Consider the following 12,981-nt stretch of genomic DNA (forward strand, 5'->3'; position numbering starts at 1 on the left):
CTGCCACTGAAGTGACCATGATTATTATTTGACCCAGGTGACTCACCCTGGCTGCTCCTGGTCAGATCCTGCTCTTGCATGGGAGCTTTAAAGCTGTTGTGCAGAACCTAGCTGGTAGTTTGCATTATGAAGCTGTATAGCGTGGTGCTGTTTCTACACATTTTTGTCAGATGGAAGACATTAAAGTCTGTTCATGAATCAGGTCTGATCAGGATAGTGCCGTGCTTCAAGCTTGCACTTGCGTTATGCTTTGTCAGGCTTTCGATGTACCCACTGGATTAATCTTTCTATAACAAATCCTGTACAGATCATGAGACAGATGGAAATCTTGCACTGCGTGTTTGGCTGATTCACTTCTCACAATGCGTCACTCTCTTCTCAAAATTGGGAGAACGTAAGACCAAATCCTCAGAATGTCAGAATCTCGGACATGGATTTTGTATTGTACATTGGAAGGGCTTCGGCTGCAGAGAACTGTGAGCCCTTTCTGTTAAAAGCAGCTCTCACACCCTAGCTTCCCACCTATCCCAAATGTTCTTCTCGCAATAGCAGTTTCATTGATGGGTGTGCACGTTGGGCTGAGCAATGGCCAACCCGCGGTAATCTAGCTGCTGGTGGGCAGCTTCTCTCTGATGGCTGCCAGGAGCTTCTTGCGCTGGGCAGGGTTGATTCCACGCTTCTTGGTGCCTGCAGACAGATTGACGATCAGGATCTCAAAAACGGGCGCTCAGGCATGGCTGGGACCTCCAAGCATGCCAACAGGACTTGACAGTAATTTCGCATAGAGTTGACGCACCCTCCATGCCGTAGCCAGACTGTGACGCCTCAGTTGAGCTGCCACCCCTGAGGACCGAAGCATGGAAGGGGACCTCCACTTTGGCGTTGGCCTTGCCTGGACAACGTGCAGCTGGGCAAATTCAGAACATGCAATATACCAGAGGTGCCAACAAGGAGCTAGAAAGGTTACTGGGCAGTTTCCCCTTCCAAGATCTTAGCATCAATCATCACGTTCGATTTTACTTGAGCGCTTTGCTGCCCTCCATTCCTCAGCAACTGCCGCTGCAGCGATACATAACATGCGTGATGGTTGCAATTGCATCACCTGTCAGGCCAAGAAGAATGGCTCCAGCTGCAAAGGCCATGGCTTCCCTGCGCGAGGACTCCGCGTTGGCAGAGACGAGCACTGGCTGCCTTGCGGGTTTTGGCACACTGGCCTTGCGGGCCTGGACCTGCGAGTTGGCACACGAGACGATAATCGCGAGATTCGCAGGGTCGTGGTCTACCCAGGAACTCGAGCTGAGTCAGTGGCATTGGGGCTTGAGGGCTTACCAGAGGGACCTGGACGAGGGCTGAAGATGCCTGGGCAATCATGGTGGCTGCTTTGATTACCAAATGAAAGCTGTAAGGGGCGAGATCTACTCGCAAACTTGAAATTTTGCAACAAGATTGCAACAGATAAGGATCTGCGTGAGGCACCGCCGGCGAACGTGCCCCGCCCGATTGCATCATGCATCATTCTGCATAGTCATTGCAATCTCGTCAATGCGATCCCATCCTACCACTCAAGTAATATTGAATTATTGTAGATTAAGTAGTCGTCAGTTCAGCCCAGTATTTTCTTTTGTTGAATACCATTTCACCCTCACATCGAAGGTCCTGAGGCCATAGTTCAAGTCAACTTCGCCTTGTACGATAAGAATGATATGGCTAGGCCTGGGGATTGAGTCATTAAGCTCATCCGTATCACCTCTTGGATTTAGGTGACCTGCTTTCCCCGTTCAAAGCTTGCGTCTCCTGCATAATACCAATCGCAGTGCACACCGCCTGCTTCTAGAAATGCGTGATCAAGGTCCGTGAATGTAATGCTCACCAAGTTGTAAATGCTTTGTTTGCTCGAACAGGACACGGACTGCTCGCGATCGTAAGCACTTTAACACAGGGCCGTCCTGCAATGCCACGACTTTCAGTGCTGGCTGGGTACGACCAATGCCTACGTTCCCTGTGCAAGCATCACTCACTGGGATCTTACAGCAGAAAGGCGTCAGCAGAGCAACTGAAGGGCACTGCACTGAGAGTTTCTGATGTTGGGCCAGGTGAACAGGACAGACGAGGTGTCCACGAGTGGCAGGTCAGAGGAAGCGCAGCAGCAGTCAGTGCAGATATACAGCAGTACCAGGTCCAACGGCAGCGGCCAGTCCAAGTGGAGTGAGAGCCAGAGGAGGCCTGACAGCCAGCCGAAAAGGAACCGAAAGCCTCCTCGCAATGTGCAACGGCGACAGGTCCCCAGCAATGCACGCAGAGTGGAAGACCTGGCATCGGTGAGCACGCCGCATGCAAGTCACAAGCCTTTTCTAAATCTTGGATGGTGGTCATTGCATTATTGAGGCTTTGCCCGAGCCAGGCTTGCCTCTTGCACATGATGTTATGCATGCTGCATGCTGCAGTAGGTATCACTGACTATATTTCATCTGGTGCTGGTGGCCAGAGGATGACAACATGATGTAAACCTGAAGAGCACTCGAAGTGCTGGGCGACAAATGAAAACTTGTTGGCTGCAGGTGCTCGGAGATGCAGACACTTGGGATGCAGCTGCATTGGTGTCGGGCCTGCTTCAGCTGGTCAGCATCCTGCGAGGCACGCGCAGCTCAGCGGAGAAGACTCAGCAGCTGCAGCAGCCGATCGTTTCTGTTCTCATGCGCAGAGTTGTGGACCTGGCACCAACCGCAAGTCATGCGGTGTGCACACCCTTGCCCTTCGAGGCTCTGCAGCTTTCCATTGAGACTCTCTGTCCTAAATGCCTGCTGCATGCTGCGTTGTCCCCTCTGGTGGGGATGCTATTCAATTACTTTTAACTCATGGCATGCAATGGTTACAACGGCCATGTGCTGATGTGGCAGGGCGTTGTCATCATGATGGAAGCTCTGGCGGAGGTCGACAGCTGCAGCGCTGATGCTAGGTGTTTAGAGAGCTTGCTCTTCACTGCCGAGGAATTTTCCACCCGCCTCGCCCAGGGCCAACCCTTCCAGCCATCTGATCTCTGCAGGGTGCGCCATTTGCTTTGCACTTACCTCGAATAATCACCGAGGACTAGTAAAGATTCCAACACCTTGATCGTTGTGGGTGAGAAACGGGCCATGTTGAGTAAGGGCGTTGCTTCGAGGGGATTACGGGGGAGATGGGGCACTTGAAGGGAGTCTGGTGACCTGAATTATAGATATCTAGAGATTGCATGTGCAGGCAGTGGCAGCCATCAGCTTGTCAAAGGCACTCCAAAAAGAGTGCAAAGGCCTCATCAGCACCATCACACAAATGCTGGAACCGCAGCTGGATCACTGCAGGTACCCTCTCTCACCATGCCAAAATTGCACGTCCCTGCCCCTCTTGCTGCCATCATTGTCCTTCTGGCCTTCTTGTGACACGCAATGCATTGATAGAGGACGATTATAAAGAGCGGCATGCGGATTATTTAATGAAATCCCTTGCGCCTCCGATTAGATAAGTAGTCACTCTCACAGGAACCCGTTCTCAATGGACGTCTTCAGAAACATGGTGTGCCCTGGGCAGGCCGGAGGATCTGAGCACGCTAGCGGCGGAGCTGTGCAATCTGGGGGTGTATGTGCAGCATGCACCCCTGGTGCGCAGGGCGGTCCAGCTGGCGCTGGAGGGTGCTAGCGCCATGTCAGCGCGCCACCTGGCAAGCCTTGCACAGGCCTGCGGTGTGCTGGGAAATGTGCCAAAGCCCCACATGCTGGTGCGTGCACTGCTGCCTTTTTCGCAGATTGGTATCCTGCACTTCCTCCTTGGTCTGAGGGGACTCCCTGACGTCACTCTGCAGTGACCTTGACAATTGGAAGGTATCATTTCAGCGGCATCCTGCCCGATGAAAGGCATGCATCAACACATGCGCATGTGCTGACCATCCAAACAGATGCTGCTACTGATTGAGTTAATCGTCAATTTGTGGTGGGAAGAGGTATTCCTGTTGCTTGGCCACCAAGCTCGTAAGTCTTTAAATGGAGTAAGATGGCTCCACCCTGCTCTCGTAAAGGGTGAAAATGTGGCTCCTGCAGGTGTTGGCAGCTTATCTGGAGCGTGCAGCGCCGCAGCTGAGGCCGCGCACGCTGGTCATTGTGCTGCAAGCTTTCGCGCAGTACAACCTCGACGTGCCTGAGTTGGCTGCGGCCCTCGCTGACACAGCGGAGAGGCAGCTGCACACTCTGACGTGAGTGCCTGACAATCCTCCATGCCATTTTGTGCATTTTATCCAAGCGGAACCTTGTCGTGTGAGTAACTTGCATGGCGCTGATTGTGTGCTGCTGTTTGAACAGGCCCATGCGTCTGTCTATGGCGCTATTTGCATTTGCCAAGATGAACCTTGTTCCGCGGCCCAGCTTTGCTCAGTGCATGGTCCGGGAGACGGAGAGGAGGCTTGACCAATTTGATGCCAGGGTATGCCTCTTCAGACTCCCTTGACAACTGCCAATACCTGACCGAATACCTTGCTTGTTGAGGCGCCGCCCTTGCACGCCTTTATGTTGGGAGGACCTTGAAGTATAAAGGATCTTGGTGTCTCTCAAAAGCCACTTGACTGCTCAACCGCCAATCTCTGATCAGCTGAGGCACAAAGTACGCACTTCTGCAGAACAGCCATATACTGCTCTGAGAGCCACGTCGGTCTACGAAAGAATTCTGGTGTCTTGTGCAGTCGTTCTCCAGCCTGCTGTGGGCATTCAGCAGAATGGGCGTCGTCCCGCCTGCCGCCTACCTGGACAGGGCATCCGAGGTCATGGAACGCCGTGAGAGGGACAGCCTGCAGGTTGGCATAGCCACTCACCTCTGCTTTGACCACTCCCCTGCCCATGTGTTGGTGTGCATGTTTCGGGGCACTTGTATTCCTTTGTTCAGATCTGAATCAAAAATTGTGATGATGGCTGCTTGATTTCGTACTATCAGCAGCGTGTATCCCGACGGTGTCACAGGGAAGCTTTCTTTCCTTAGAGGCTGCTGACAGCAGATGTAATTGTGCCGCGCAGAGGCATGGAGACAGAAAGGCGCGGTTGACGCCGCGCAACCTGTCCACGATTGTCTGGGCGCTTGGCAGCTTTGGCTATGCGCCGTCGCGCATGCACATCCTGATGGATCTGGCAGAGGAGCGCCTAGAGCAGTGCAACGCGCAGGACCTCTCCAACATCCTGTGCGGGCTGGCCGCCTGCGAGCGGCCGGATCTGGCAAAGCCCTCGCTGCTCGCCAGCGCCGAATTGCATGCCTGCTCCATGATGACTGCCTTCTCCCCCCAGGTGCCTCTTAGCCCCTACTCATGCAAAAGCTCAACCAACCTCCCAAATTAATGGAGACAACAAGCCATCAAACCTGGCTTATGTAATTGATGTGCATGAAATTCTGCGCATTTGCCCGACCGGCATGCCACATCCGCACCGGCGGCATGGCAAATTCATGAGGCTCTTCTCCATCAAGTGTTGGTACACACAGTACAACAGTTGCGCATGCTGGATGGTCTATGAAGGCATTGGCTGCATGTGCTGATGTGCTGAGTGACTGCTGCAGGGGGTGAGCAACGTCCTGTGGGCGTTTGCAAAGCTGGAGGCACGTGTGCCAACATTGCTGGAGGCGGCGGGGGCAGAGGTGGTGCGGCGGGCGGAAGAGTTCAGTGCACGCGACATGGCAGAGGTGCTCTGGGCATTCGCCAAGCTCGGCCATAACGGGTCGCCCGATGCAGTGGAGGCGCTGATCGCGCGCATGGAATACATACTCCGCTCAGGAGGTGCGCCAGACATTGCAAAAAGGAAGTTTCCACGTACAAGCCATCTGGGTGTAGAATATGGCCTCCCCTTGTCTCCGACCGATCAAGGGGCATTGCGCCTGTGCAATTGTGGTTCCAGATCTTTGATTGTGTAACACGAGATAGACACAATAGACTGTACCCCGCGTCCACTAGGGACCTCATTTCTCTGCACACTTGTAGAAGCACAGTGGCTTGGAGTGCCCTTTCAAATCACTTATGCTTGTTCTTGTAGTGCTAGCAAGTCAAAATGACATTGAATCCTGGCACCGGGCTTCTGAAGCTGGGCGTTGCCGTGAGACTTTGCTGATTGAATGAATCAGGGGTATTTCTACAGATTGCAGGCATGATGAGCACAAGAAGCATCGGAAGAGGTTCGATGCAGTGCAGGCAAAGATGCTTTTTGTGTACGTTTTCTTTTTGGGAACTAACTAAGGGCATCTGCAGCAGGGCCGTGGGTTCTGCGCGATCTGGCGTCGATGGTGTGGTCGCTGGCGGTTTTGGAGCAGCCGGCGCCCGGCTTCCTGGAAGCTGCGCGGCAGGTGGTGCAGCCGCGCCTCGGGACGGCCACCGGCAGGGACCTCACCGATCTGCTCTGGGGCTTTGCTAAACTTGGCGTGCCCACTCCAGCCGCCTTCCTTGAACTCTGCACGGTGCGAGACCGCTCCTGTTGATCTCTGTTTTGCCACAATCTGATAGCAGCTGGCGGGTTTGTTGCAGCATGCGTTCTCCTTGCTGAGTCCTTGCTGCAATTCCTTCACTGCTCAGGAAATTCGTATTTAAATTTGGAAGGTCGATCTGCATCTGCCTTGTCATACAGCAATTTACCACAAAAGGGGCCTTGCAGATCTTGTACGTCCCTTTGACGGATGTTTCTGTCATTGACATAGAGATCTTTTCATGCTTGAGAGTAGCGGGTGAGGTGCGGGTGAGTTCCTGGGTTGGTCAACCGGGTGGGGCGCGCATGCGGCAGGAAAGCCCTAATTGGAACTTCAGAAATGACGGGTGAGATTTGGGTGAGTTCTGGGTTGATCAACCGGGTGGCGCGCATGCGGCAGGCGCGGGTGGGCGAGTTGAGCGGCTTGCTGGCGCCGCGGGAGCTTTCAACGCTGCTGTGGGCGTACGGCAAATTGCAGGCCTATCCCGGCGTGGAAATCATGGAAACTCTTGTCATGCGTGCTCGGCTGTCCCTAGACAAGCACGCCCCCCACGTGCGCAGTCTCCCACCTCCTTCGCCATTACCCAAGCCCATCGCATGGATAGATTCCTTGATTTCTTTGCTCCCACTGTCTCCTGCTACTGCTTTTCATCCTGCTTCTTGCGGTCAGAGATATGCTCAAAGGGCCATGCGAATTCGCTGCTGCAGAGCTGCACAATCCTGCTGCATTTGTGCGCAACCAGCCGGGGTGTATTGCTCCGGAGCATTCTTGAGTCTGCCTCACTTGAGTCTGCGCAGCCGCACGCTTCTGTTGCATTTTGCACTGCCACCCGGGGTATCATGCACCGAGACCGAGACATTGCCTGAGGTTGCCCTGAGGTTACCTCACCCGTTCTCCGCTCGCGCGCAGGGCATTTCAACGATTGCATGGGCGTGTGCTGCGCTGCTGCACCATCCAGGAGAGCTGTTGGACGCCATTGCGGCTGACGTGGCACGCCGGCCCAGTGACTACGGCAAGCCTGACTGGACCAACGTCATCTGGGCCTTCACGCGCCTCGGGCGGTCCCCGGGACGCCTCTACGCCCTGCTCGCGGACGAGGTGAGTTGTGGTGCCTCTCTTATTGGGCTTTCTGCAGCTCCAAAACTGATGGCTTCGCACTAACGCGCTGGAAGTGGGGAAAGATTTATAACCATGCTTTATTTCTGTCCAGTGCCTCACTGCCACGTGCTGCCCTTTTGTATTGTCAGCATGCTTTTCGTGGTGTATGGACAGCAATTGCATGGTGTGCAGCCCCTTTACATGACACTATCATTGCAGAAGGGCACTGTGTTGAATTTGACAAGTTGCATCCTGACAAGGGTTTGTGTTGGTGGCTGGGCAGATTGAGGAGGGGCGCATAGCGGTGGATCCCAAACTAATGTCGACCATCATCTGGAGCCTGGCCATCTTCCAATCGTTCGAGTCCCCCCTGTACGACGGAGTCATTCGCAGCCTCAAGGACTGGGACCTCTCCTGCTTCGACGCTGAGTGCCTGAGGCGCCTCTACCAGGTGTGCAGCTGATTGTCTTGATAATGAGAAATAAAATTGGGTGACAGCGCTGCTCATTGGGTGCGTTTGAAAAGTGCAGTAAATGTAGTCTGGCAGGCTTCAACATTAACATGGTCGCATATTGGCCTTCACCCGCCATGTTCTGCTGCAACCTTCCATGACCTACATTCTCAGCGGCTCATCATACGTCCCTCACGAGTACAGGAAGTCCCTGTTCTACCGTACGACCAACAAGTTTACATGTCATGACCAATTACATTTAGGATATGCAAGTGTTGCTGGCCCCTGGTGGTCAACGCAGTGAGATTCTCTAAGTCGTCAACGCAATGCGTGCCAGGCGCACCTGATGGCAAGCGCGCTGCGGCGGCCGGCAAGCGCGCAGCTGCCGGAGGCGTTCCAGGCCGCAGCGCGCGCAGCGTGGGCGGCCAGCGGCGCGGCCGGAGATGGCGGCAGCGGCAGCGAGCGGCCGGGAATGCTGGCGGACGTCTCTGACTCTCTGGCGCGGCTCGGCCTCGCCAACAGCCGCGGCGCGCCGGCCGGCGGCGGCGTGCTCAAAATGGACATCTGCCTGAAGCTGCGAGACCGCTGCGGCCGCAAGGTGATCCTTGGCCTTCTATTCTTGACACTCATGACATTTTTCCCGCTTCCTGGGCACCATGAAAGAAAGCCATATCTACAGACCTGGTTCCTAAAAATCAGCATGCTGGGTGGTCCTTTTGGAGTTGATCAGAACTGTGCATGGTGACGAGGCTGCAGCAGCAGCAGCAGCAGCAGCAGAAGCTTGATCAAACCTTAGTAAAGCTGTGCGAAACCGTGGAGTAAAGTCTTATCGGGTGGTGTTCAGGTGGCTGTGGAGATTCTGACGCCGCACAAAATGACGCGCAACACGCACCAGCCGGTGAGTCGGGTGCTGTACAGGAATGCATGCCTACGGGCGTGGGGCTACGCAATCATTTCCGTCCCCTGGCACGAGTGGGTCGCACTGTGCGGATCTGACAAGTCTCGCCGCGCCCAGAGTGCTAAAGAGGACTTCCTGCTGCGGCTGCTGGCGCCTGTCTTGCCTGATGCTGCGGCGGCCAAAGACAGCGACAAGGTGTGCGAGTTGGATGAGGGTGTGATATTTGCAAAGAGCCAGCTGTAGTCATACTTAGATGAGAGTTGGAGGGTGTACAATATATTTAGAGGAGAGATGCTGGTATTGCACAGCTACAAACATAATATGAGCGGATGAGTGCTCAGGGCGCATTGCTTTACCTGCTCTGGAATTGGTTTAGGGCTGCTATTGCTGCCGAAGTATTGGGATTAAAATCATTGCCAAGGTAGCTTCAAGATCTTGCTAGCTAGGCGAAAGGAAGTGCAAATCTCTCCGGAATGAGACCAGTTCAGCCCATCTGCATCAATTTGCATGTAAAGACCATTGTAGGATGGACATCCCACAATCTCAATATTTCTAATGGACTCTGCACACATTTGGAGACTGCAAAACTAATGACTTCAATTACTTTACACCTCCATTCATCACGTCCATGTGACGCTGCCAAGATATTGGCATTACAAACAACATAAAACCGCATGTAATCTATTTGGACGGTTTCAGGATGTTCATGAAAACTTAGATATGGAAGTCTAGCATTCAGTGATATTCCATGCATTAAGCAGTGGCTCCTTGGCAGCTGGAGCCTGATCCGGCAGTGCATCCAAAGCAGTGGTTATCGCATGCAATGGGCACCCCCGTCAGCTCGTCCAAGCTCTGAATGTCAAACACAGTCACAAAGTCCTGCTTCCGCCCAGGCAACCTGCACAACACATTACAACCTGAATGGAGTAATCCGGCTTACTTTACCCTACAGCTCAAAGTGCACAAAAATGCAGCGGTGATTCCTGCAGCCGCTGCATTACTCCAAATCAGGGTGATGGAGCTGCAGAGGCAGCCGCAGCCAATACGCCCCCCATAGCCCAGCTCCAAAGAAAATTGACAGCAACAAAAAGAAAAGAGCAGGAACGCGGCGGACCTGAGGCCAAGCTCGAGCTGCTGGTTGAAGTCGCAGTCGTAGACGCGGCCGTCCCAGCCGACGCTGACGGTGCCGCGGCACATGACGGCCTCGGCGGCAGCTGCGTTGAAGCTTCCCAGCAGCAGCTGCATGTAATCGGCCAGCTGCCCCTTTCGCTGCAGGTAGTCCACATAGCGCTTTATTGGCATGTTGTTCAGGCACAGCAGGCCGTTGAAGCTTATGCCGTACGCTTCCGCCAACTCCGCCTTGTACGCCTCCTGCAGCATTTATATTTGTTATTCCATGCATTTCCTGCCAACTGCCAAGGTACATCCTGCAGACAGGCTGCAATTATAGGCTGCTCAGTTTATACCCCCCTGCCAGCCGGGGCCCTGCAGCGTTTGATACAAGTTATTGTAATTTCGCGCCTTTCCAAACCACGAGGATTGGTGCGTCGCAGCAGCGTTTTATGACGGCCTTCCAGCCTTCTCTCTCTTGGGCTTTCCTCGCCCAGGTCAAGATATGAAGCAAGAGATTCCCGGTCCAAGTGCGCGTCTTTATAATAATTGCACTTCAAGCACCGTGAGACCAAAGTCAGATATACTGCAGTAGTCATCCTAGAACCCGCACCCTCGGCGGTGCGGGAAATTTTTCATGGTAACTTTTAGGGGTCTTCCTGACATCAAACATACCAGGGTCATGCTCCATTGGATTAGGCTTGTCGAGAGACTTCCGAATCTGGTCTCAAAACTATCATAGGTTTCATATTTTGGGAGATAGGGTCTCAATTATCCACCCTTTTAGGCCAAAAATCAGGGGGTACTAAAGACAACTAGGTAGTCTTTAGTACTCCCTGCAAAAAATAATTATTTATTGCGGGTTTTAGAATGACTACTACAGTAGATCCCCCCGTGAGACCAATTAAGGCAGGGTTGCAGAATGCGTTTAATTGCAACGGCAACAGAGGCGTCTGACACCGGCAATATGACAGACAAGAGGGTTAGGACAGGAAATTTCCATGTCTCAAAGCTGTCTTCTGACAGGCACTGATCTGTCATCTTGCTCCAGACATGGTCCCTCTTCTGCCAACCCTCTTCACTGGGCAATGCTGGAACACCTGTGACTCCTCTGCTAGACAAGGAGCCACATGGCCCTCTTGACTGGGCCATAAGTGAAAACAGTACTGGATCCAAGCCGCCCACATCGGACAGGGAGCCAAACATGGTTGAACCAGTACGCCCCAGTAAGCGAGGTACTGGAATACTAGAATGCCCTGAGCACCCCATTTACTAGCGCCAATACGCCAGTACGTCTTCCCAGTACAAGGACTGGGTTCTAAATTCCTGAAAAATAAGGTACTGGTGCAACCCTGGAGCCAAACAAGCCAGCAAGAGAGTAGGGGGATCTGACCTGCAGCTGCTGTTGGGGCGGCGCCAGGAACGCCCCATTTGGATTGTACACCAGATCCAATGTAAGACTGGAGCCGGGAATGCCATAGCCGGCCGCATTGAGTGCGCGCAGGCCGGCTATGCTGCGCTCAAAAACGCCGCGGCCGCGCTGCTCGTCCACGTTACCTTCGCTGTAGCACGGCATCGACGCCACCACCCGAACCTGTGGGCAGACCCTTGCGAGTTGGTGTCTTACTTCCCTCATACCTTTCAAGAGATATTGTGAAACGAAATTTGCTGCACCTGGCCCTGTGGGCAGGAATAAGCATGCACCGATGACAACCATTAACTGCCATCAGAACACAAAAATGCGCTGACATTGATACATGGCTAAGGATGCACGGTGACCTACTGCACCAAGGAAAAATAGGCCAACTTGGAGCAAAGACATGCTCAGCGAAATAAAGCATGTCAAGAATGGTGAAGTTGTCAGGACCCTTATGACAATGCGTGAGGGATATGAGGGCTTCACCTGGTTTGCAGCCAAAAACTCTACGAGGTCCTCCTGCCCAGGCTCCTGCAGGACCGTCAGGTTGCAGCGGTCTATGATCTCCACTCCGAGCGCCCTTGCCTCTGTCACAAGAAACCTGCACCACATATGCTTTTGGCTTTACTGGTGTGTCCCCTCCTCATCTCTCACCAGCACCTGGGTACATTGCCCATTTGCATCCCCGCGCTGCAGATCTGTTCTGCAGGACACCAGGTAGCATGCAGCATGGAGCATTCCAGAAGCGGTGAAGAAGATGCAGAAAATACTTCTTTGACAGGATCACAAGGGTACCTGAATTGTGGGTTGAGTTCAGGTGCGCCCCCGGTGAGGTCCAGGGTGCGGACGCTGCCGCTGCTGGCAGCCAGAAGCCGCATGCAGGCCTGGGCAGTTTCCCTGTCCATGGTCTCCTTACGCAGGGGGGAGCTCTCCACGTGGCAGTGCGAGCAGGCCTGGTTGCAGTAGAGGCCGATGTTCAGCTGCAGCGTTGTTGCGGGGTCCCGCCTCAGTGCACGCACCCCTGCCTCCTGCCGACACAAAGGCACTGTTGTGTTGCTGGTTTGTCTCTCTCAATAGCACGTGTCTATACGCAAGCAGGCACTGATTCACGTGGCAGGTGTATAGCAGGAGACAAGTCCAGACAAAAGGACCAGCCAGCTTGGCAGATTGCGAGACACGGCAAGATAGCCCTTTCTCCTTCCTCTGGCGCTCGCCCTGCCTGGATGTCTGCAATCCCTCTTGTCTAGATTGCTCATGCGCTATGCACCAGCAAAATGAGCAGACTAGAACTGGTGGTTATTAAATGGTGGGGCTCACTTTGAGCACGGATTGGAATGGAGGAGCGCCGATACTGTCCAGGGACCTCTGTCGCTTCCGGCGCTCCTCTCTTGACAGGCTGGCTTGGCCTTCCTGCTGCAGCCTCTGCACGAGAGCCTGCTGCTCCCTGTCCTCAGCCAGCTCCCGCAGGGTCTCAGGGATCAAAGACGTGCGCCCCTGCTGCGTCCGTTCCTCCACAGCTGCACAGCTGACACGCTGCCTGCACGGCAT

General features: G+C 54.0%; 3 protein-coding genes across 3 annotated transcripts; 1 reads left to right on the forward strand and 2 right to left on the reverse strand.

The window, feature by feature from the left end:
• Positions 1-266: 266 nt before the first annotated feature.
• On the reverse strand, positions 267-1,416 carry COCSUDRAFT_53985 (hypothetical protein). Its single transcript, XM_005645915.1, has 4 exons — positions 1,330-1,416; positions 1,103-1,229; positions 797-892; positions 267-687 (listed from the first exon to the last, which is right to left on the reverse strand). The coding sequence occupies exons 1-4, from the start codon at positions 1,369-1,371 to the stop codon at positions 605-607; spliced, it is 348 nt and encodes a 115-aa protein (XP_005645972.1). The 5' UTR covers positions 1,372-1,416; the 3' UTR covers positions 267-604.
• Positions 1,417-2,081: 665 nt separating this feature from the next.
• COCSUDRAFT_56649 (hypothetical protein) lies at positions 2,082-9,149 on the forward strand (the record flags this gene model as incomplete). The annotated part of the gene is made up of 16 exons (XM_005645916.1): positions 2,082-2,318; positions 2,559-2,735; positions 2,898-3,044; positions 3,238-3,338; positions 3,565-3,751; positions 4,071-4,222; positions 4,329-4,449; positions 4,706-4,816; positions 5,034-5,297; positions 5,566-5,782; positions 6,251-6,453; positions 6,859-7,011; positions 7,369-7,557; positions 7,841-8,008; positions 8,346-8,606; positions 8,853-9,149. 16 exons carry the CDS (start codon positions 2,082-2,084, stop codon positions 9,147-9,149), a joined length of 2,985 nt encoding a protein of 994 aa, XP_005645973.1.
• A 349-nt stretch (positions 9,150-9,498) lies between these two features.
• Positions 9,499-12,981, reverse strand: COCSUDRAFT_53986 (Fe-S oxidoreductase; the record flags this gene model as incomplete). Its single annotated transcript, XM_005645917.1, has 6 exons — positions 9,499-9,804; positions 10,021-10,277; positions 11,410-11,610; positions 11,920-12,034; positions 12,229-12,461; positions 12,751-12,981. 6 exons carry the CDS (start codon positions 12,979-12,981, stop codon positions 9,660-9,662), a joined length of 1,182 nt encoding a protein of 393 aa, XP_005645974.1. The 3' UTR covers positions 9,499-9,659.

Source organism: Coccomyxa subellipsoidea, assembly GCF_000258705.1.
Source record: "Coccomyxa subellipsoidea C-169, whole genome shotgun sequence".
Classification (NCBI taxonomy): Eukaryota; Viridiplantae; Chlorophyta; class Trebouxiophyceae; family Coccomyxaceae; genus Coccomyxa; species Coccomyxa subellipsoidea.